Genomic DNA, 21,463 nt, shown 5'->3' on the forward strand with positions numbered 1-21,463 from the left:
TAAAGACACATGCACTAGTATGTTCACTGCAGTGTTATTCACAGTAACAAAGGCATGTAATCAATCTAGGTGGCCATCAATGGTGGACTGGATAAAGAAAATGTGGCACATGGAATACAATACAGCCTTAAAAAAGAATAAAACCATGTCCTTTGCAGCAACAAGAGTGAAGCTGGAGGCCATTAACCTAAGTGAATTAATGCAAGAACAGAAAACCAAATAATGTATCATCTCACTTTTAAGTGACAGCTAAACACTGAAGACATATGAATGTAAATATGGGAACAACAGTTATTGGGGACTACTAGATGGGGATGTGGGAGAAGGCAAGGGGGCGTGGGCTTATGAAACACTTGTTGTGTACCTATGCTCACTGCCTGGGTGACAGAAACTTAGGACCCCAAGCTCCAGTGTCATGCAATATTCTCATGTAACAAACCTGCATGTGTACCATGTGTACCATTTAATCTATAAAAAAAGTTGAAAATATTAAAAAACAATAAAAAAATAAAAGTGGTCAGGGAACATGGAAAAAAAATAATAAAATACTTAAGCAAAAAGTAATCAAAATGAAGAGGATACATAAAACTTGTACAGAAAAATCTTAACCACTGCTGAATGTGGGTGATGGTTATGTGAAGACTTATTCCATTCTATTTTCCTGTATATTATAAACTTTCATTAAACATTTCAAATAATGATAAAAATAATATAAAGCAAGCTGGGTACAGTAATAGTCAAAGCTACTTGGGAAGCTGAGGCAGGAGGACTGCATGAGCCCAGGAGTCTGAGGATAGCCTAGGCAGCATAATTAGACCCTGTCCCTTAAAAATAAAAAAATCAGTAATGGAAAGATCACTGGAAAATCCCAATATTTGGAAACTAGTAACAGCCTCAGTAACCATGGGTCAAAGAGAAAAATCAAAATGGAAATTAAAAGGTATTTTGACATATACTTCAAAACATGCTGTATGCAATAAATACATAAAATTTTATCTGTCAATTTTAAAAAACAAACTTTTTAAAAAATAAAAAGAAAGCTAAAATAGTACTTTGAACTATACTAAAATGGAAAAGTATCACATCAGTTTTTTTGTGATGTGGCTAATACAGTACTTACAGGAAAATGTATACCACAAAATAACTATATTAGAAAAGAAGGTATCAACTAAATGATCTCAATTTTTACTTTAAGAAATTAGCATATAAGAGCAAATTAAACCCTCAAAAAGTAGAAGAATGAAAATAATTAAGAGCAAAGATTAATGATAACAGAAAACAGACAAATACAGCCTATCAATAAAACCAAGAGCTGGCTCTCTGGGAAGATCAACAAAACTGATAAACTTCTCAGCTAGACTCTTCAGGTAAAAGGTAAGAAGAAACAAAATCCACTGTCAGGTATGAAAGAGGGAAAATCATCATACAATCCAAAGATATTAAGAGAATAATAAGGCAATATTATGAATAATTGTACGCCAAAAAGTTTAACAGCCCTGATAAGATGGACAAATGTCTTAAAAGACACAAACTAATTATAATGCTAAATCAAGAAGAAATGGATAATCTGATTAAACCTCTTAAGAAAATTGAATTGATAATTAAAATTCATTTCTGGAAGCTTCACTGGCAAATTCTACAAAATATTTAAAGAAGAAATAATACTAATTCTATACAAACTTCCAGAAAATCCAGAGGTGGGAGCACTTATGAGGAGAGCATACTGTCATCAAAACCAGACATAGATAGTACAAGAAAACAAGCTACAACCTTATGAGATGGATACTATCAATTATTCCATTTTAGAGATGAAGAAATTTGGCATATAGAAATTCAGGAACTTGCCTAAAATCACAGAACTAATAATTGGCAGGCTACTTCAGAACCCACTCTTTAAAAAATAATGCTGTAAGTGTTTCACAAATTCAATTAGATTCTAGACATTTTTACAAAAGAAAATAGTAATTTGCCCAATACTTACCTAGAGACTATACTGGAACCATTATAGAGATCACTAGCATATGACAATGTGGCTAAAGGTCGTACTGAATTATATCGAGTAAACTTGGACAAGCATTCCTGAAATTCATCCAACTGGCTTGCAGTTCGACTGTCATCTATATGAAAAAAAAACAAAAAAACAGAAAAAAAAGAAAATAGATGAATTGAACTGCAAAGTAAATCAAAGAGCTACATCCACAAATTAAAAGTTATATTCTAAATACAAAAAACAATATTTAGATTTTACTAAAGACTAGTTTGCACAACTTAACTGGTTAATTTTTCAGCTTTAATAAAAAATGTCTTGGTTCTTTGAAAGACACTGTCTCTTTCCACTATGAATTCTCATTTTTATGGCAATAATTTCTTGGAAAAATAAAAATAATAATAATAAAAGAGTTACTATTTGAGAGTCATTAAAATAAAAATCCATCAATGGAGAATGTGAGGATGTTAAGAAGAGTACATATATTGGATGGGCATTTGTTAGTTTGAAGGAACATGGTTACTGGCATACATATTTATGCCCATGTTTTGTTTAAAATCCAGTTTACAATAACATTAGTTTATAAATAATAAGAAATATTTGCTCAAATAATACACTGAAATGTTTCAAATTCTATTACAGGAAGAGAGTAGAAAACTACAATGTTACGAACTATTCTAAAAAACAAAAAAAGTTTGAAATTGCTCCCATTTACCTCAAAGAGTACCTTCATCAAGAAAAAATAAATTTTCATTCAAATCTCTTGGTGAAATATGAAAAACAATAATTCCATCCAGTGGAAAAGTATACAAATACCTTGGGTAAAGTTCACTTCAGTAAACTATTTGAAGATAAATCATGTGGGATTTAAAACATAAAATCAGTTTACGAAGTACCTGAGAATACAACTAATCTATTCTCCAGTCTATTAATACAAGCAGACCTACACTAAAAGCATAAATTTAAAAAAATCACTGCTTTTCAGCACTGTCATTTGAACTTATACTTTCTTTTCTGAAGAATGATAAAAACAATGAGCACTTTAGCTTCCTAGACTGAAACTGAGACAAGTTTGTTATACCACTGTATTTTCATAGCTTCTTTATTCTAAGCTCATACACACACACACACACAAACTTTTCAAGGCAAACGTTCATGATTTCCCTTCTTAAGTGCTGTCTGAAGTAAGAGTAAGCATAATAAAAGATGCCAGAATTATTAAGTCAAAAGAGTTATACAGAAAATATAAAGCACAGTGAAGAACTTACGTTATCTGGAGATACTAGGTAATCTTGAAAACAACTGTTTGCATGACAAAATTTATGTAACAAATATTATTAAAAAACAAAAAACAAAAAACCAGGGTCTGGTGCGGTGGCTCACACCTGTAATCCCAACACTTTGGGAGGCTGAGGCAGGCGGATCACCTGAGGTCGGGAGTTCGAGACCAGCCTGACCAACATGGAGAAGCCCTGTCTCTACTAAAAATACAAAATTAGCCGGGCATGGTGGTGCCTGCCTGTAATCCTAGCTACTTGGGAGGCTAGGCAGGAGAATTGCTTGAACCGGGAGGCAGAGGTTGTGGTGAGCCAAGATCACGCCACTGCATTCCAGCCTGGGCAACAAGAGCAAAACTCCGTTACAAAAAAAAAAAAAAGAAAGAAAAAGAAAAAGGAAAAATAAATAACATTACTTGAGGAAACTGAGTGAGCTTTTGTCCCTGATACTTTACAAATTTTACAGATTTAAACACTAAGTAAATTCATCAAAACACCTAGATTTAAAGGGTACAATTAGTTGTGCTTCCATTCTAAAGAGAGCAAACCTAATAGGCAATATCATAATGGTACTGAGATAAAACTCTCGCTCTACAAAAATTATTCTCAGGAAATTCCACATATTATAAATAAAACATGGGTTATTTGCAAAACTAAAAATCACAACCATACTGCAGAGTGGTCTGGATATAATAGTTAATGATTATTTTTATATGGAAACCTATTACTGTGAGTTATTTAACATTCCACATACTGGAAAGATGGTTGGTTTTATTAATTTAAAACCTGTTTCAATGTTATCCTATTCATGCCCATTTTGATATCAATTCCTAAGTACATAAAACAAGCATTCAATATTGTGTATTCTGTTCTAGGTTAACAGTCCTGTTCTAGGCTAACTGGATTTCTGCCTATCATATAAGCTCATTAATGGCTACTTTCAACAGAAACCATAAAGAAAACAATAAAACTAGTTATTTCAGTATCTGAAAGTACAGTAATTGGTTTTAACTTATGAGGTTACAAAAAGGTAGAATTTCGTTTGCGTGGTGTTTTATCATCAACATCCAAACATATCTGCTGGTATATCACCTCTCCTATCCTAATTACAAATTGGTTTGTAAAAGTGTATTCAATGTCTCTTTTCTTTCTCCTAATGCTTTATAATTAACTTCCTCTTTCAATTACAATGGAAACTCCAAAGTAATAGTTCTTTAATATCCATCTCTCAGTTTGAAAGTTGGAAATAAAAGTTAGGGAATACAGATGGATTTAGATTCTCATTTGAAAATATACAAAGGACAATCAACCTCTTAGCTACACCGTTTCAGAGAAGTTAAAATTTCCCCTTTACAGTCAAAGGTACTAGGAGGAACTTAAAATCCAGCAATATAATTACACTAGGTAGCTAACATAAGATTCCTGAAAACTAGAGACATGTTTTAGGTACAATACAGCCACACCCACACAAATAAAAATCTATCTAATTTTCCTCCTGGTTTTATTATTCTACTGTCTTGTAAAGCTACCTCCCAAAAATAAAATGACTTGTGATGACCTTTACTATTTCATACCATGCCTATGCTGTTAGTGACTTAAAGATTATTAACAACAGCCTACCCCAATCTCTTTCCCACCTCTTTTTTTAAAGGTCTGCTACTTGCCTATAGTTGTATTTCAACATCATACCAACAAATAATGTATTGAAGGGTTAACATGAACTCTGCCAGTCAGAATGCAGATATTGGGCTACTTTCAACTTAACAACTTCCTATGGTAGTTTATATTTATAGATTATTACACAAGCACAATAAGGGGCTCAATTCACAGGCCATAAATGAAAGCTTTCCATGTATAAAAACTGTTTGTTGTTAATTTCAAAAAACAAGCAAATCTTGGCTTCTCCCTTGGTCTTCAGAGGAAAAATGCTTTGTAAATCTAATATAAGTTTTCCTATACCACCAATCGGGAGGCAAATTTGTCTGTAGGATCTAAGCAACATGTAGGTTATAAATAATATAAACATATTTATTCAAGAGAAAACCAACACTCAGTTTTTAACAACCAATAACATATCAGACCATTTTTTTTCTCTCTTAGTGGGGTTTATTTTAAGTAGATGCCCCATTAATGACATGAATTAATTGAGCACCCAACAGGTACCAAGCATTGTATCTTATACATGTCACTTACAATCATTAAAAAACCCATTAGGGTTAATGTTTCTACTTCATAGATGAGCAAAGACACTGAGAAAGACTAAAGAACAGAGTTAAGAAAAAGAGGAAAAATTAAATTACTTTTCTACAGTAATAGAAATATCCTATGCTATCACATCCATGTCTTTGCATATGTTATTTCCTCTACTTTGAACACGTTTCTAAGTATCTTTTTCAGTTAATTTATACTAGAATAGCACATATACAACTCCTCTGAAATCCCTACACTGATCATTCCCTTACACCTCTCCATTTTCAACTCAGCCTGGATTTTTTACTACCAGTTATATTAGTGAATATTATCTATTTTCATGATACTCCTGTAAATTTATTTAACACATAACATCACACAGAACTGCTTTATCTGTTGCTTTCCCTGACTCTATTTACAACACTCCTTAACGACAGAAACCAGTTTTTTCATCGTTTTATTCTCAGCACAGAGGACAGTGCCTAGAACTTCATGTTTATTTAATGTTAAATAGGAGGCAACTGAATGAAACTTATTTTTGTTAGCTACATATTCATGGCTGACTTTCTTTTTAACTTTATCTAGCTTGCCAGATAAAGATTCAGAATTCGCAAATATAGAAAACAATTGTCATTGGAAAATAACATTCTCTAAGATCACTAAGAACCTCCATGATCATCTGGTAGACTGTGTCAAAAACACACACTTTTGCTTTGCAATTAGGACCTTCCGTAAATTCAGCACAAAAACCCAGAAACAGATCTGAAATGTAGATTTCAGATAATTTGAGAAGGTCTAAATATATACCTGAGATACGAGACATCCTTGTAGAAAAGTAACACTGCTCCAAGTCTTCAAAATGAGCAGTAAGTCGTTTTCGTCTTGATGCTAATGTGCTGTTATACCAAGGCTGTTTCTTTGTCTAAAATAATAAGACACGTAACTTAGAATAAACAATACTCTTCTTTTGCACAGAATACTCAAATGTTTGAGCATTTATTTACCTTCAGAAGTTCATCACAGTAAAATGATTACAAATGGTAAAAAAAAACTATAATTCTGAGGTATTTTCAAAATTGTCTTTTAACGTGAAAATAGATGCCAAATTCATTCACAGAATGATTAAAACTAACAATGATTTTAAAAATAAGCTCTAAAGGACAGTTTTACAAGACTAAAATGAGAAACATCTTCAATTCTACAAATAAAATGAAGACAGAATTCGTTATGCCATTCTAAAATTTAGAATTTTGGGAATTTTAATATCCAGAAATTGTTAGAAAATAATTATCAAATAGAAAATGACTTTTTCCAACAAAATAAGAGGACACAAACTAATGGAAGAACATTCCATGCTCATGGATAGGAAGAATCAATACCGTGAAAATGGCCACTTCTGCCCAAGGTAATTTTTAAATTCAACGCCATCCCCATCAAGCTACCAATGACTTTCTTCACAGAATTGGAAAAAACTACTTTAAAGTTCATACGGAACCAAAAAAGAGTCCACATTGCCAAGACAATCCTAAGCAAAAAGAACAAAGCTGGAGGCATCATACTACCTGACTTCAAACTATACTACAAGGCTGCAGTAACCAAAACAGCACGGTACTGGTACCAAAACAGAGATATAGACCAATGGAACAGAACAGATGCCTCAGAAATAACAACACACAGCTACAACCATCTGATCTTAGATAAACCTGACAAAAACAAGAAATGGGGAAAGGATTCCCTATTTAATAAATGGTGCTAGGAGAACTGGCTAGCCATATGTAGAAAGCTGAAACTGGATCCCTTCCTTACATCTTATAAAAAAATTAATTCAAGGTGAATTAAAGAGTTAAATGTTAGACCTAAAACCATAAAAACCCTTGAAGAAAACCTAAGCAATACCATTCAGGACACAGGCATGGACAAGGACTTCATAACAAACATCAAAAGCAATGGCCACAAAAGCCAAAATTGATAAATGGGATCTAATTAAACTAAAGAGCTTCCACACAGCAAAAGAAACTACCATCAGAGTGAACAGGCAACCTACAGAATGGGAGAAAATTTTTGCAATCTATCCATCTGACAAAGGGCTAATACCCAGAATCTACAAAGAACTTAAACAAATTTACAAGGAAAAATCAAACAACCCCATCAAAAAGTGGGCAAAGGATATAAACAGACACTTTTCAAGAGAAGACATTTATGCAGCAAACAGACATATGAAAAAATGCTCATCATCACTGGTCATCAGAGAAATGCAAATCAAAACCACAATGAGATGCCATCTCACACCAGTTAGAATGGCGATCGTTAAAAAGCTGGAGAGGATGTGGAGAAATTGGAACATTTTTACACCGTTGGTGGGACTGTAAACTAGTTGAACCATTGTGGAAGACAGTGTGGCGATTACTCGAGGATCTAGAACTAGAAATATCATTTGACCCAGCCATCTCATTACTGGGTATATACCAAAAGGATTATAAATCATGCTACTACAAAGACCCACGCACTTGTATGTTTATTGTGGCACTATTCACAATAGCAAAGACTTGGAACCAACCCAAATGTCCATCAATGATAGACTAGATTAAGAAAATATGGCACATATACACCATGGAATATTATGCAGCCATAAAAAAGGATGAGTTCATGTCCTTTGTAGCGACATGGATGAAGCTGGAAACCATCATTCTGAGCAAACTATCGCAAGGACAGAAAACCAAACACCACATGTTCTCACTCATAGGTGGGAACTGAACAATGAGAACAGTTGGACACAGGGCAGGGAACATCACACACCAGGGCCTGTTGTGGGGTGGGGGAGGGGGGAGGGGTAGCATTAGGGATACCTAATGTAAATGACGAGTTAATGGGTGCAGCAAACCAACATGGCACATATATACATATGTGACAAACCTGCATGTTGTGCACATGTACCCTAGAACTTAAAGTATAATAATAATAATAATAAAAAGAATGAACTGCTGATACATACAAAACAGAATGAATCCCACAAACACTGAATAACAGTCATACACAAAGGTAATGTTATTTCGTAACTTTGTCATATAAGGATTAAAAACAGGTGAGTTATGAGTTTCTAGAAGTGAGAATAATATTTTCCCCTGAAGAACTGGGACTGAATTTGAAAGTAGTATAAGGCAAGATGAATGTTCCATATCTTCATCTAGGCATTGTGCAATCACATGTATGTGTCTGTCAAATCTCATTCAAGCAAATACATAAGATCTGTGCTTTTCTTTATATGTATTTTACCTCCATTTCAAAAAAGGCAAAATAAAAGATTATTTTATTATTATTACTTCCAAAAAAAAAAAAAAAGGAAAATGAGTTACTTTTTCATTATCCCTACACTGTAGCCTTACAACCTGGAATTATTGGAATCGTTCTTAACTATAAATAGCTACTTGGCTGGGTGCAGTGGCTCACACCTGTAATCCCAGCACTTCGGGAGGCCGAGTCGGGTGCATCACTGGAGGTTGGCAGTTCAAGACCAGCCCGACCAACATGGAGAAACCCCATCTCCACTAAAAATACAAAATTAGCTGGGCATGGTGGTGCATGCCTGTAATCCCAGCTACTCGGGAGGCTGAGGCTGGAGAATCACCTGAACCAGGGAGGCGGAGGTTGTGGTGAGCCGAGGTCATGCCACTGCACTCCTGCCTGGGCAACAACAGCAAAACTCCGTCTCCAAAAAAAAAAAAAAAAAATCTATTTAATATTGATTATCAGATTAAGAGGCAATAATATACACATGCCAAAGAGTTTGATATACTCATTAGAAGAACAAAATAACAAAATCAGATACAAAGGCAATAAACTTGAAAAATGTTAGTATAAAAATCCTATAAAAAACAAAGGTTTTTGGTCCTAAATATATGTTATTTACTTGCTGGCACAACTTCACCAATAACTATACCACAATGCCAAATGCATAAAGTAAAAAGTACTAAGGTACTGTAGTGTATGTTACAGTGTATCCCTGCTTTGATAAAACTAGATGGGAGGAGGTAAGAGTCATATTTTAAAGCACTGCCTCAATCTGAGAACTAAACTCTGAATTTTTTTCTTTCTTGCCCAAATTCCTATTTAAGAAGACTGCGGAGTCATGCCTTACAAACAATAACATCTCATCAGATGGGTTTTATTTAACCCTATATAATCTCTCTTAGTTTTCAACCTGACTCTGAATAATGTCACATGACAGATAAAGAAGGAAATCAACATACTTTATCCCCAAATATGGTTTTTGCTATATTTTGAAATGACCCTGCAAAGCAGTCTTTTGTGGGGAAAATTTTGCATCTGTATTAACATAACTACACCTTTCCCCTTCCAGGCCCTCCCAATCCTGAAGAGATTCTAACTGACAGTCCAGCCTAATTGGGAAACATCTGCCATCTACTGCCTCTAAAGGTGGCCACCTATGAGACTTCATCTACATAAAAATTTTGGTCTTCGGAACCCCTTATCTTAACCCAGACTCTCCTTTCTATTAATTTCAGATCTTTAGATAGTAACTTATCTCTTTGAACCAAGAGCCAATCAAAAAATCTTTGAATCCATGTGTGACCTGTAAGCCAATCCCTGTTCCCACCCCGTGTCCCTGCCTGCTGTCCCGCCTTTCCAGATTGAATCAATGTAAACTTCATAAGTAATGATAGGTGTCTTATGTATCCTTAAAATATATACCAACCACCTTGGGCACATGTTCTCAGGACCTCTTGAGACTGTGCCTCGGGCCAGGGTCACTCATTTTGGCTTTTTTTTTTTGGCTCCAAATAAACCTCTTTTAAAAAAAGTTTATTTGACTCTAAATAAACTTCTTTAAATATTTTATAGCATTTGACTCTCTTTGTCAACAATTCACAAGAAAGTAAGATAATTTTCAAAGACTTAACAGACAAACAGGAAGGTGAACTCAGAGATGTAATGATAAACAAAATGTAACAGCAGCAGCACAGGGCAGGGGCAAGAGGAGGACAATACCTAAACAAAACAAGTAACTGAATTGCGATTTGGAGAATTAAGTCCAGGGACCACAAGTAGAGAAACTGAAAACAGAATTTACAAACTAGAAGAGAAATCTGAAAGAACGGCCCAGAATGTAGGATAAAAGCCAGGAAGACAAAAAATTTGAAAAATAATGTAACAGGCATGAAAGAATAATAGTTTGAAATATGCCCAGAGACCCAGAAGAAAAGATCAAGAAACGAAAAGAAATACTGGAAGAGTTGATGGCTGAGATTTTTCCAGAACTGAAAACAGACAAGAACACATAGATAAATTATTCTGATCAAGTGAGATAATTAAAAAGAAACCCACAATTAGACACACTGAGGTGAAACTGTGTTTTTGGCTATACAGCAAAAAGATCTTAAAATCAGAAGAAAGATCATTCATTTAGGAACAATAATTAAAAAGGCAAAATGCTTTTCAAGAGCAGTCGAAAGCTAGAACAAAAAGGACATCAATAATCTTAAAAAAGTTGAGACAAAGTTAATTCCAACCTAAAATTCAGAACCCCAAAAGGCTATCTCACAACATCATAAACAAAAATGAAGCTTATTACCAGTGAGCCATCTCTAAAAGAATTTCTGCCTGTAATCCCAGCTATGCGGGATTGAACTGGGATTGAACCCAGGAGCCGGAGGTTGCAGCGAGCCGAGATCGCGCCACTGTGCCACTGTGCTCAAGCCTGGGCGACACAGCGTGACTCCGTTTCAAAAAAAAAAAAAAAACTCTGAAATTGTGTACTTGAATAATACAATGACATACACTGGAAGATCTGAGACACAAAATGAAAAAGAGAGCAAGGAAACTAGCAAATAAATGATTATAAATATTACTGTTAATTATCATATTTAGTTTATGGGGCTTAAGAATAAGACAAAAACTATCCAACTAACAACATATAACTCAGAAGAAAGTGACAAAAGTTGCATTCTGGAGCTCTTATACTGTTCAGGAAGGTAATTAAGATACTCTGTTTAGATGATAAGTGTGAATAAATTTCAAGGACAACTACTGAAAGCACAGTGACAGAATAGCTAACAATCAAACCAGAAGAGGGATGGTGAGAGGCAGTAAAAAAGTAATAAAAAAATCAAAAACTGAGAAAAACAGTAAGTATAAGTAAAAAAAATGAAATTATATCAGTATTAGCAATAAATAAATGGAAATAATCATAATAGAAATAGTGACAGAATAGATAATTTAAAATAAATGTATGCTATCTGCTAAAGAAATACTTAAAACAGAGACAAACTAAAAAATTGGGATAACATGAAAGAGTACTAACTAAAAGAGAAAAAACAGATTCAAGATGAAAACATTAATAAGGATGAAAATAGCCACTGCATATGAGAAAAAGTTCAATTTAACAATTATATACCTGTCTGTATGTAATAATAGAGCGTTAACCTTTTTCAGGCAGAAATTGCCAGAGAAATAGACAAACCTATTAACACAATGGGAGATGAATCTTCAAGTCAACTGAGTTATGCAACTAGTATTATGCAAGTAACACTAGTTTATATATGGCCAAATATGAAATTTGATATAGTGAACACATAGAAAACACTATACCTAATTAAAAAATAGGCATTCTTCTTAAGCATGCATGGAACATTTACAAAAACTGATCATGTACTATGTTACTGGATAGTATGTTTACAATCTTGAGAAAGGGCAGAATTTCTTAAATGAATCACAAAGTATTAATTATAAAAATTATAAATTTCATGACATAGAAATTAAGAACTTCTGTTCACCAAAATCCATCATTAAAAAGGTGAGACAAGAAGATACAAAATACAAGAAGATATTTGCAAAATCCAAAAACAAATGATTAGTATCCAGAATACATCTATTTCTCTAAGACCAACACAAAAAAATGAGAAAAGACTTGAAACGCCATTTTACAAAAGACAAAATATAAAGGCCAATAAATATAAGAAAAGGTGCTGTTTTATAGTGACAGGAAAATAAAAATTAAAGTCACAACTATGTTCTATTTATTACCACTAAGGTGACAATCATTTTGAAGTCCAACAATACTAATTATCAGCAAGAATGCTGAGAACCTGGAACTCATATACTCATGTAGTGGGAGTTTTAAATTGATAAAAGCATGCTGGAAAACAATTTGTTACTAACTCAAAATATAAATTTTGCATATCCAATGCCCTTCAATTCCTCTCCTAGGTACATATCTAGGGAAACTCTTGCACCTTTGCATCTGGAGACATGTACAAAGATGCCCTTAATAGCAAGAACAACAAAAACACTAGAAATACATATAATGTATACAGATTGAATTGAAAAATTGTAATAAATTAACACAATGGAATATTATACATCAGTGACAATCAACTACAGCCACAGGCATCAGCAATTAATCTCTGAAAAAACAAATCTCAGAAACCTACGTACTAAAATATTTTTATAAAGTTCAAATATAGCCAAAACAAATAATATAGGCGTGTGTATACATGTGGTAAAACTTTTTAAAAAGCCAACATACTGATAAACATAACTATCAGAAAAATAATTATATTTCGATAGGAAGCAGGTGATAAAATTGGTTAGGAACACATGAGTAACCTGTATACTACTTTTAATGTTCTATTATTAAATAACACAAAAGCTGGTTCCATGAAAGTTTTACTATATTTCTAATTTACATATTAATGAAATATATTCCTTTGTAGGTACCAACATATTTTTTATAAATACTAAGATTGTAATTCTAGATTTTAGCCTATAGATCTCTTAAAAAGTGATATGACTGGGCATGGTGGCTCATGCCTGTAATCCCAGCAGTTTCAGAGGCCGAGGTGGGCAGATCACGAGGTCAAGAGACTGAGACTATCCTGGCCAACATGGTGAAACCCTGTCTCAAAATATAAAAATTAGCAGCCAGGCGTGGTAGCTCACGCCTATAATCCCAGCACTTTGGGAGGCTGAGAAGGGTGGATCACGAGGTCAGGCGATCAAGACCATCCTGGCTAACATGGTGAAATTCCGTCTCTACTAAAAACGCAAAAAACTTAGCTGGGCATGGTGGTGGGTGCCCACAGTCCCAGCTACTTGGGAGGCTGAGGCAGGAGAATGCCATGAACATGGGAGGCGGAGCCTGCAGTGAACAGAGATCACGCCACTGCACTCCAGCCTGGGTGACAGAGTGAGAGACTCCGTCTCAAAAAACAACAACAAAAAAATTAGCCGGGCATGGGGGTGCACACCTGTCATCCCAGCTACTCGGGAGGCTGAGGCAGGAGAATCGCTTGAACCCAGGAGGCGGAGGCTGAGGTTGCAGTGAGCCGAGATTGCACCACTGCACTCCAGTCTGGTGACAGAGCGAGACTCTGTCTCAAAAAAAAGAGAAAAAAAAAGTGATCTGTTTAATGGAAAAACATGTAAGACTTCAAAGTCTGAAAGATGAGAATAATTAACAATAATTAGAAACAGGGCATATAAAACAAATAAGTAGTCAGCAACACTGTTTTATTTTATTTTACTTATTTATTTGGCTTCCAGTTTTTACAGTAAACTCACTGTCTCAATTATTTTCCAATATTTATTCTTGACATTTCTTAAATTTATTCAAAACCCTAGAGCAAATCCTTTATTCAAAAACCCTACAAGCAACTAGGTTGCCTCAAAATTGTTGGTAAATATGCAACACTTGGGTCTTCGTCATATGCCAGTTTAATTATTAAATTACAAATAATATTAATATAAAAAATAGAAATGTGCTATGTATGCAGAGATAAATGTTTTGAAAATATATACTGGATTCAGATAGTCTACAAGGCTAATCCTCAAATAAAACAATCTCAAATTAAGCTCTTTTACTTAGAGGTAGATATAAATACGACACAAATCAAACAAATATTCATCAATCATGTTAATTTTACCTATCTTGGCTCTAAAGAAAAATGATCACATCTACCAAACTCAAAGATAATTAAATTTCACCACAGCAAAAACAGAAGCCTATCTTATTTGGTCATTGGAAAAAGTTAAAAACAAAAAAAGAAAGTCCTCAAATAAATGCTAGAAAGTTAATAGGCATACTATGAAGATAAAAGAGCAAATTAGATGATTATACAAAAAAAAAATTTATGGTCAGCCTGTAAATTATGAAAAATCTTTACAAATATAACGACTTTAATTCCCAATAAATGCAATTAACATGAAAACAGAAAAGCAGCAATCAAAACTGAATATTCTATTTCATATACTTAATATAAAATAGTGAAGTACAAAAGCACTGAGATCTTCAAAAGACTAATGAAATCAATGCTTGTCTAATAAAAGAAGTAACTTACCATGGCAAAGTTCTCTGTCAATTCCACTAAGAGAAGACTCCTACTTTAAATGAAACTAAAAGTGTCTGTATGGTTGACTGAAACCTGAAATTTTTCCAATCTATAAATACTTTTTTCTCAAACTAATTTCATAAATTAACACTGCACGGAAAACTATCATTATCTGCACAATAAGTAAACTTTGTAAGTTCAGGGAATACATACAAAATAATAAATTATTAAACCCATACACATATTTTCATACAAGCAGATTTAATGACTAGTTTTAAAGAAAAAAATTACAGAATTCAGAATAGTGGTTATCATACTGTGATCCCCAAAATGTGGCTGACGACCACTGGAGGCTCTCTAAGATCTTTTCAGGAATCTGGGAGGACAAAGCTATGTTCTTAAAAACGTAAGATGCTATTTGCGGCCTGATGTGGTGGCTCACACCTGTAATCCCAGCTCTTTGGGAGGCCAAGGCAGGCAGATCACTTGAATCCAGGAGATCCAGACCAGCCTGTGCAACAAGGCAAAACCCTGTCTCTATAAAAAACACACAAAAAATTAGCTGGACATGGTGGTGCACACCTGCAGTCCCAGCTATTGGGGAGGGTGAGGTAGGAGGATGGCTCGAGCCCAGGGGATGGCTGCAGTGAGCTGAGATCCTACCACAGTACTCCAGCTGGGGTGAGAGAGCAAGACCCTGTCTCAAAAAGAAAAAAAAAAAAATCTTTGCAATTTTCATTGTGCTTATGTTTGTACTTGTGATACAAAAGCAAAGATCAGTATAAGACTGCTGGTCTCTTAGCACAAATAAAGGCAATGGCACCAAATCCCGCTGGTAGATACTGTTCTTCACTACTACATAATTTTTTTAAAAACATATAAAAATCTAAGAATCAGTTCACTTAAGGATGCCCTTAACAAGGCCACACAAAGTAACTGCATTATATCCAGGCCTTGGCATGTATACCTTTTTACTATTCTGCGTCAAAATGGGAAGTATGCGCTGTGCTTTACCTGCTAGCAGGACTCTCTCTCACTTTGCTGAGCGTCTTTTTTTTTTTCCTTTTTGCCCAATAAATTCCACTTTCCTTACCCTTCTAGGTGTTCACGAGCCTAATCTTTCCTAGTTGTGTGACAAGAGCCTGGTTTTAGCTGAACTAAGGAGAAAGTTCTGCAACATTTTTGCTGCCCAACGTGGGGCCAAAGGAAGGGTGAGTAAAATGTGAACCCAAAACCTCTCACTTTCGCTTTTGAGCCTTGTGGTCCTATGGCACGCTTCTTTTTTTTTCAGGACAGTAAGGGCCCCTGTCTTTTCTTTTACAATACTGGAGGTGGTCCACACCCACTTCAATGGCCACAGACTTGGGCTCAGGATGGTTGGGTGAATGGCAGCTCACTGCTCCCCTTACCTTCTGGTTTGGGTGTGTGGCCATGTTTGCCACATGAGTGTGCAGTGTCCAATGGCCACAAAGGGCGGGAATAAGGCATAGCCACTGCCCAGGTCTCAAGGCAGCCTCGGGGGCCTGGGCCCTGCGTGGCTGACTGGCCAGACTACCATTGGTCTGAGACAGGGGGAAAGGAACCCATTTGTATAAGACTAAGGGGTTCTTCCCCCAGGGTTACCCTTACATTATGAACTTTTTTTTTTTTTTTGGTCTACCTATTAGCAGTTAACTTTTATGTGAGAGGAATTTTTTTTTTTCTTTTTAGAAAATGTTTTACTAGGCCAAGACCTCAACTATCACTATTTATATTCTCTGTAAAGTTTTAACTATGAAAAAGGATTTAGGATGTTAGTCTTAAGCTGTAGCCAATCTGGTCTGCTTTAAATGACTTTCTGTATGGTAAGCAGCAAACTCTGCTGCAGGCCTCCATCTTGTTTTACTTCCTTGGGAGCCAGACCTGTAACCACAAGGCAATGTTTTGCTCTGCCTCTGCCATTTTACATTTGTGGCCTGGTGTTCAATCCTGGCTTAGGGAATGAGTCCTTTCTGGTTTGGTATCTGTGCAACCTTTGCTATTTGTTGACTCTCTTCCCTTCCACGAACCGCCTTGGATTTTACTTTCTTTGAGCCTTTAGTAAAGTTTGAAAGTCAGAAATATTGGCCACTTGGGATGGCTAAAGTCAGGTAATAGGGAATTTAAAAGAATTTTCTTAAACAACCCTCAGCTTAATTAAAAGTAGATATCCAAGTTGTAGGCATATATATAAGGTCTTTATGTTTTTCTTTTCTTGGACCTTGTTTTGTTGAAAAAAAGTCTTTTTCTCAGCCAAGAATTATTTTTCTCCATTTTTCCTTGCCACTCTCAATGCACACATGAGAAGGAAGAGACCTCTTTTTTCCTCATGGAACACCAGTAATTAAAAACAAACAGATCTCTCTCAAAATCTGTTTCTGCCTCATTTATGCCTGTTTGTTAGGCCTTAGAAACTGAATGTTTTCCTAGCCCTGTCTCTTAAAGGTTCCACCCAGGGGCCAATAATACAATTAGGAGATTGGCAAATGAAAGATCTTATGACAACTGGGTTTTCTTCTACCTGTGTACTTATTTATGTGTTGTGTATGTGATGGCTATTTAAAAAAACTCTAATAGGCTGGGTGCAGTGGCTCAAGCCTGTAATCCTAGCACTTTGGGAAGCTGAGGCAGATGGATCAGCTGAGGTCAGGAGTTTGAGACCCACCTGGCCAGCATGGTGAAACCCCAACTCTACTAAAAATACAAAAAGTAACCAGATATGGTGGCACACGCCTGAAATCCTGGCTACAAGGGAGGCTGAGGTGGGAGAGTCGCATGAACCCAGGAAGCGGAGGTTGCAGTGAGCCGAGATCGTGCCGCTGCACTCCAGCCTGGAAAACAGAGTAAAACTCCATCTCAAAAAAAAAAAAAAAAAAAAAAAAAAAAAAAAAGCTCTAATTGGCCTAAAGGAAGATAAACGCTTTGATCAAATATTTTTTGAAAGGAAAATAAAAGCTGTGGTACCTTTCAGTTCATGTGACTTTAATCTTGGAGAAATAAAAACAGCCTTCAAGATTATTGGTAAAATGCAGATGTCATTAAAATGTAAATAGGTAAACTAAATTATATAGGTCAGATATTAGGTTTGCTAAATGTTTTAAGGTTATAACCTGCTTTTTTTTGGTTTATGAGAACCATTTAACTTGATGGCTTCACATTTGGTAAAACCTAGCGACATATGGAACTAACTATGCCCTTAATTATGCTGGAAGAAGTCAAACCTTGGCTGCACCAAACAATTAATTAAAACAACTTACCAGGTTTTACATTAAAGTTAAAATTGCTAAGAGTTACCATTATAATATGTAATTGAAACTACTGGAAATAGATTTACATGTGAGGTGTGTTATGATGTGTTTTTAATAAAACATTTTAAGAAGGCATGGAAATGTAAAATTTTGCCTAGGGTCTAAGGATTGTTTTGAATTAGATAAGATAAAGCTAAAAGTTCAAACAAGTGATGGAGGGATTGTAAAAATTAATCTTCCAAAATAAATTCTGTGTTAACATACTAACTTCAAAAAGGCATTATATGGTTTTTCTGTAAACTAAGCATTAAAATAAAAGCAGAAAAACATACTCTTAAGGAACTAATCTGCTTTTTAGGAAAATTTGTAAAGGGTTATAAAAGGTTTTTGTTTTTCAGATTTCTGAGTCATCATTTTGGCAAAATAAATAACTTACCTGGAATAATCTGCAATTCTATTTCATAACATCAAGAGTTTTAAGCCTCTAACATATTTAACAGGCTTCCCAAAATCAAACTTCAGTTTTGAAATTGTCTTTCCTGACGCCCAGCTTTTGGATGCTGCAGAGAGTCCCTGGAGTATCCAAAAGAGGGGTAAACAGAACATGTTTACTTACATGAGATTGCCAAAATGGTGTTCAATCTTCTTTAGGTTTTATTTTGGTGATTACTACTAATATATGTTTCACAACTGTATGGGATTCCAAAAATTCTGATGTCTAAAGTATATGCTATCTGTCATAATTAAGGTTGTCATGTTAAGCTACTGTAAACCACAGAGATAATTGAATTACTTTGTCAATTGTGTTTCTAACTGTAACTACCCTGGATATTTTGTTTTTCACAGATAATTGCTGTCTTGTTTTGATCATTTTTAAAAAAAATGGCTTATAACAAGCTATATGACTCTAACAGGCACTCTCAAACACAGGTTTCTAATAACTTTGGAGACTGTAACATTACAACACAGGAAAAACATGCAGGACTCATGAAGAGCTAAAATGAATATCAAGCAAAACAAGAGTTAACTAAATGAACTGAACTCATAGAAAACTGGGGCAATCTTTTTAACTTTTGTTTGCAATATTGCTGATCCTTGTTTTGTTTTTTCAGAGCCAAGGAAACTTATTCTGAACTATTTACAGCCTCTAATAATTGAGTATGGTACATTCCTGTGAACAAAATTTGAAGCATATTTGTCTCTCCCCGCCCCCGCCTGGCTTCTCCAGAATTTGGAAACTAGTTGTAAGTGTTCTTAACTTATGGCAATATAGTTGTTTACATCAGTGCAATAAGAATCCATTTTCTTTTGCAACAGGATGCAACTGGAGAAATGCTGTTTTACCAAGGCTTAACTTGAAGGGTATGCTTCCCTTTAAGGAGTCAAACTTGACTTGCAGAGCCAATAAAAGCCCCTTGGGAAAACTGGCCTCATAGCCTTGTCTACACAGCCACTACAGGGTCCCTGATCTGTGATAAGTAAAGAATGTCACCTTGTGACAGGCCCAGGAGCTCCAACTTTATTTTGAGACTTTAAGAGGGCCGGATCACCCAACTCACAGGCATTTGAGGATACAAAATGATGGCTGGGCTTGGCTTTAAAAGGTCTTATCAGGATTCCTTGTGGAACAGAGTTCCATCCAAGCCAATCTAAAAGGCCGATGTAAAAATAATTAAGCTCGCTGCACTTTAGACAAATAATCAGGCCAAGTATAAGACTAAAGTCTATTTTGTGAACAACTCAATCCTATCATGATTTGTTTTTTAACAAAAATAAGGACAAGCTGGGTGTGGTAGCTCACGCCTGTAAACCCAGCACTTAGGGAGGCCGAGGCAGGCGGATCACCTGAAGTCAGGAGTTCAAGACTAGCCTGGCCAACATGATGAAACGCCATCTTTACTAAAAATACAAAAATTACCCAGGTGCGGAGGCAGGCACCTGCAATCCCAGCTACTTGGGAAGCTAAGGCAGGAGAATCGCTTGTACCCAGGAGGCGGAGGTTGCAGTGAGCCAAGATAGTGCCATTGCACTCCAGCCTGGGCACAAGAGTGAGACTTTGTCTCAAAACAAAAGGAGACTGGAGAGAGATAAATTATGTTTCAAGACGTATCATACATTTGTCATTAAATTCTAAACTCCTTAGTTATTTTTAAGTTTTTGCCTACATTTTAGACTAACCCTGCTTGTTCTGGTGAACCAACCAGTAGTTTCCAGCTGCAGCTCAAAAAAAAAAGAAAAAACAAAAAACAAAAGGGATGGGTAATGTAGAAATCTGGAACAATATTCAAGTTCTGAGCAACTGTTCTGCTGGGTGATGGGAATAAATAGGATGCCCAACACTTGGAGGTTTCCTTTTTAGGAAACCTAAGAACAAGGGAGCTAACCAAAGACAAGAACTATGCACCCAAATCTTAGCAGGCATTAACTATAGCTATCAGTTATCTGGGGTGTCATAAGACATCCTTTTCTCCCTTGTTGGAGGAGGACTCAATTCCACAGCTTCACCTTAGCATTCAGCTTAAGAAAAGGAATCCATGCAACACTCCCCACCCCCCAAGACACATTTTTGTCTCAAACTCAATTCCAAGCTTTAGGTCAAAGCCATAGGAAAGAAAACTGGATCTGATGGATCCAGAGGCAGATGATAACAGAACTTAAAAAAGGAACAGCATAGGTGAGCATGACTGATTTCTTACTGATGAAACCAAGATTCCCATTGCATAAAGTTCATGCTACTATCCACGGCATAAAAAAGGTCTAGGGAATTCAAAGACTACTGACAGCAAGGAAGATATGGTGTATATGGGTAAGAGTGAATACTCCCACCCTGTAGCATACCCCTCCCCCCATTAACATCAGTGAAAGCCACTTTGACACCCATGGGTGGCACCCTGTTGTGGTCGCTGGGACTCGGGATCCAAGGACAGAGGAAAGAAAGAGGAACATCTTACTCTCCCTACCTCAAAATACCCCAGGTATTTGCTAGGAAGAAAAGGCAAGCTGGGGCACCTCGCTCCTCTCTTTCTAGATGAGTAGCCATTCATCTTCAGTCTGTAACCCTTTTGAGTCCATCCTGAACCCCTGGGACTCCTTTGAAAAATAAACAAGCCTTCTTTTTCTTTTCTCCTCCTCTGTCCTCTCTTCACTGATAAGTAACTGTGTGTTTGTACTATGGGACACTCCCCTTGGATGTATCCTCCAAACAGGGAAAAGTTAATTTCCCAAATCTTAAACTGGTTGGCCTTACGATTGGGCTCAGGGGAAGGGAACCCAGAAGCCCAACACACCAGCAAAAAGGTAAAAGTTTGTTTTACTAGTCAGGCTTCTGCCCCCATCTCCCTGCACTAACTAGTAAAAATCTCCAGATTTTTGAGCTGTCCTCACCCTCTCCTCGCTTAC

General features: G+C 35.8%; 1 protein-coding gene across 9 annotated transcripts in view; it reads right to left on the reverse strand.

Annotated features, from left to right (window-relative positions):
• COP1 (COP1 E3 ubiquitin ligase) overlaps positions 1–21,463 on the reverse strand; it is a 256,670-nt gene that overhangs the window by 129,366 nt on the left and 105,841 nt on the right. For all 9 annotated transcript variants that reach the window (XM_077988044.1, XM_077988244.1, XM_077988120.1 and 6 more), the window contains 2 exons: positions 6,262–6,376; positions 1,982–2,117 (listed from right to left, as the gene is read on the reverse strand). In XM_077988044.1, coding sequence (XP_077844170.1) covers positions 1,982–2,117; positions 6,262–6,376 — 251 coding nt within the window. The remainder of the gene's footprint in view (positions 1–1,981; positions 2,118–6,261; positions 6,377–21,463) is intronic.

The sequence above is a fragment of the Macaca mulatta genome, chromosome 1 (assembly GCF_049350105.2).
Source record: "Macaca mulatta isolate MMU2019108-1 chromosome 1, T2T-MMU8v2.0, whole genome shotgun sequence".
NCBI classification, from domain to species: Eukaryota; Metazoa; Chordata; class Mammalia; order Primates; family Cercopithecidae; genus Macaca; species Macaca mulatta.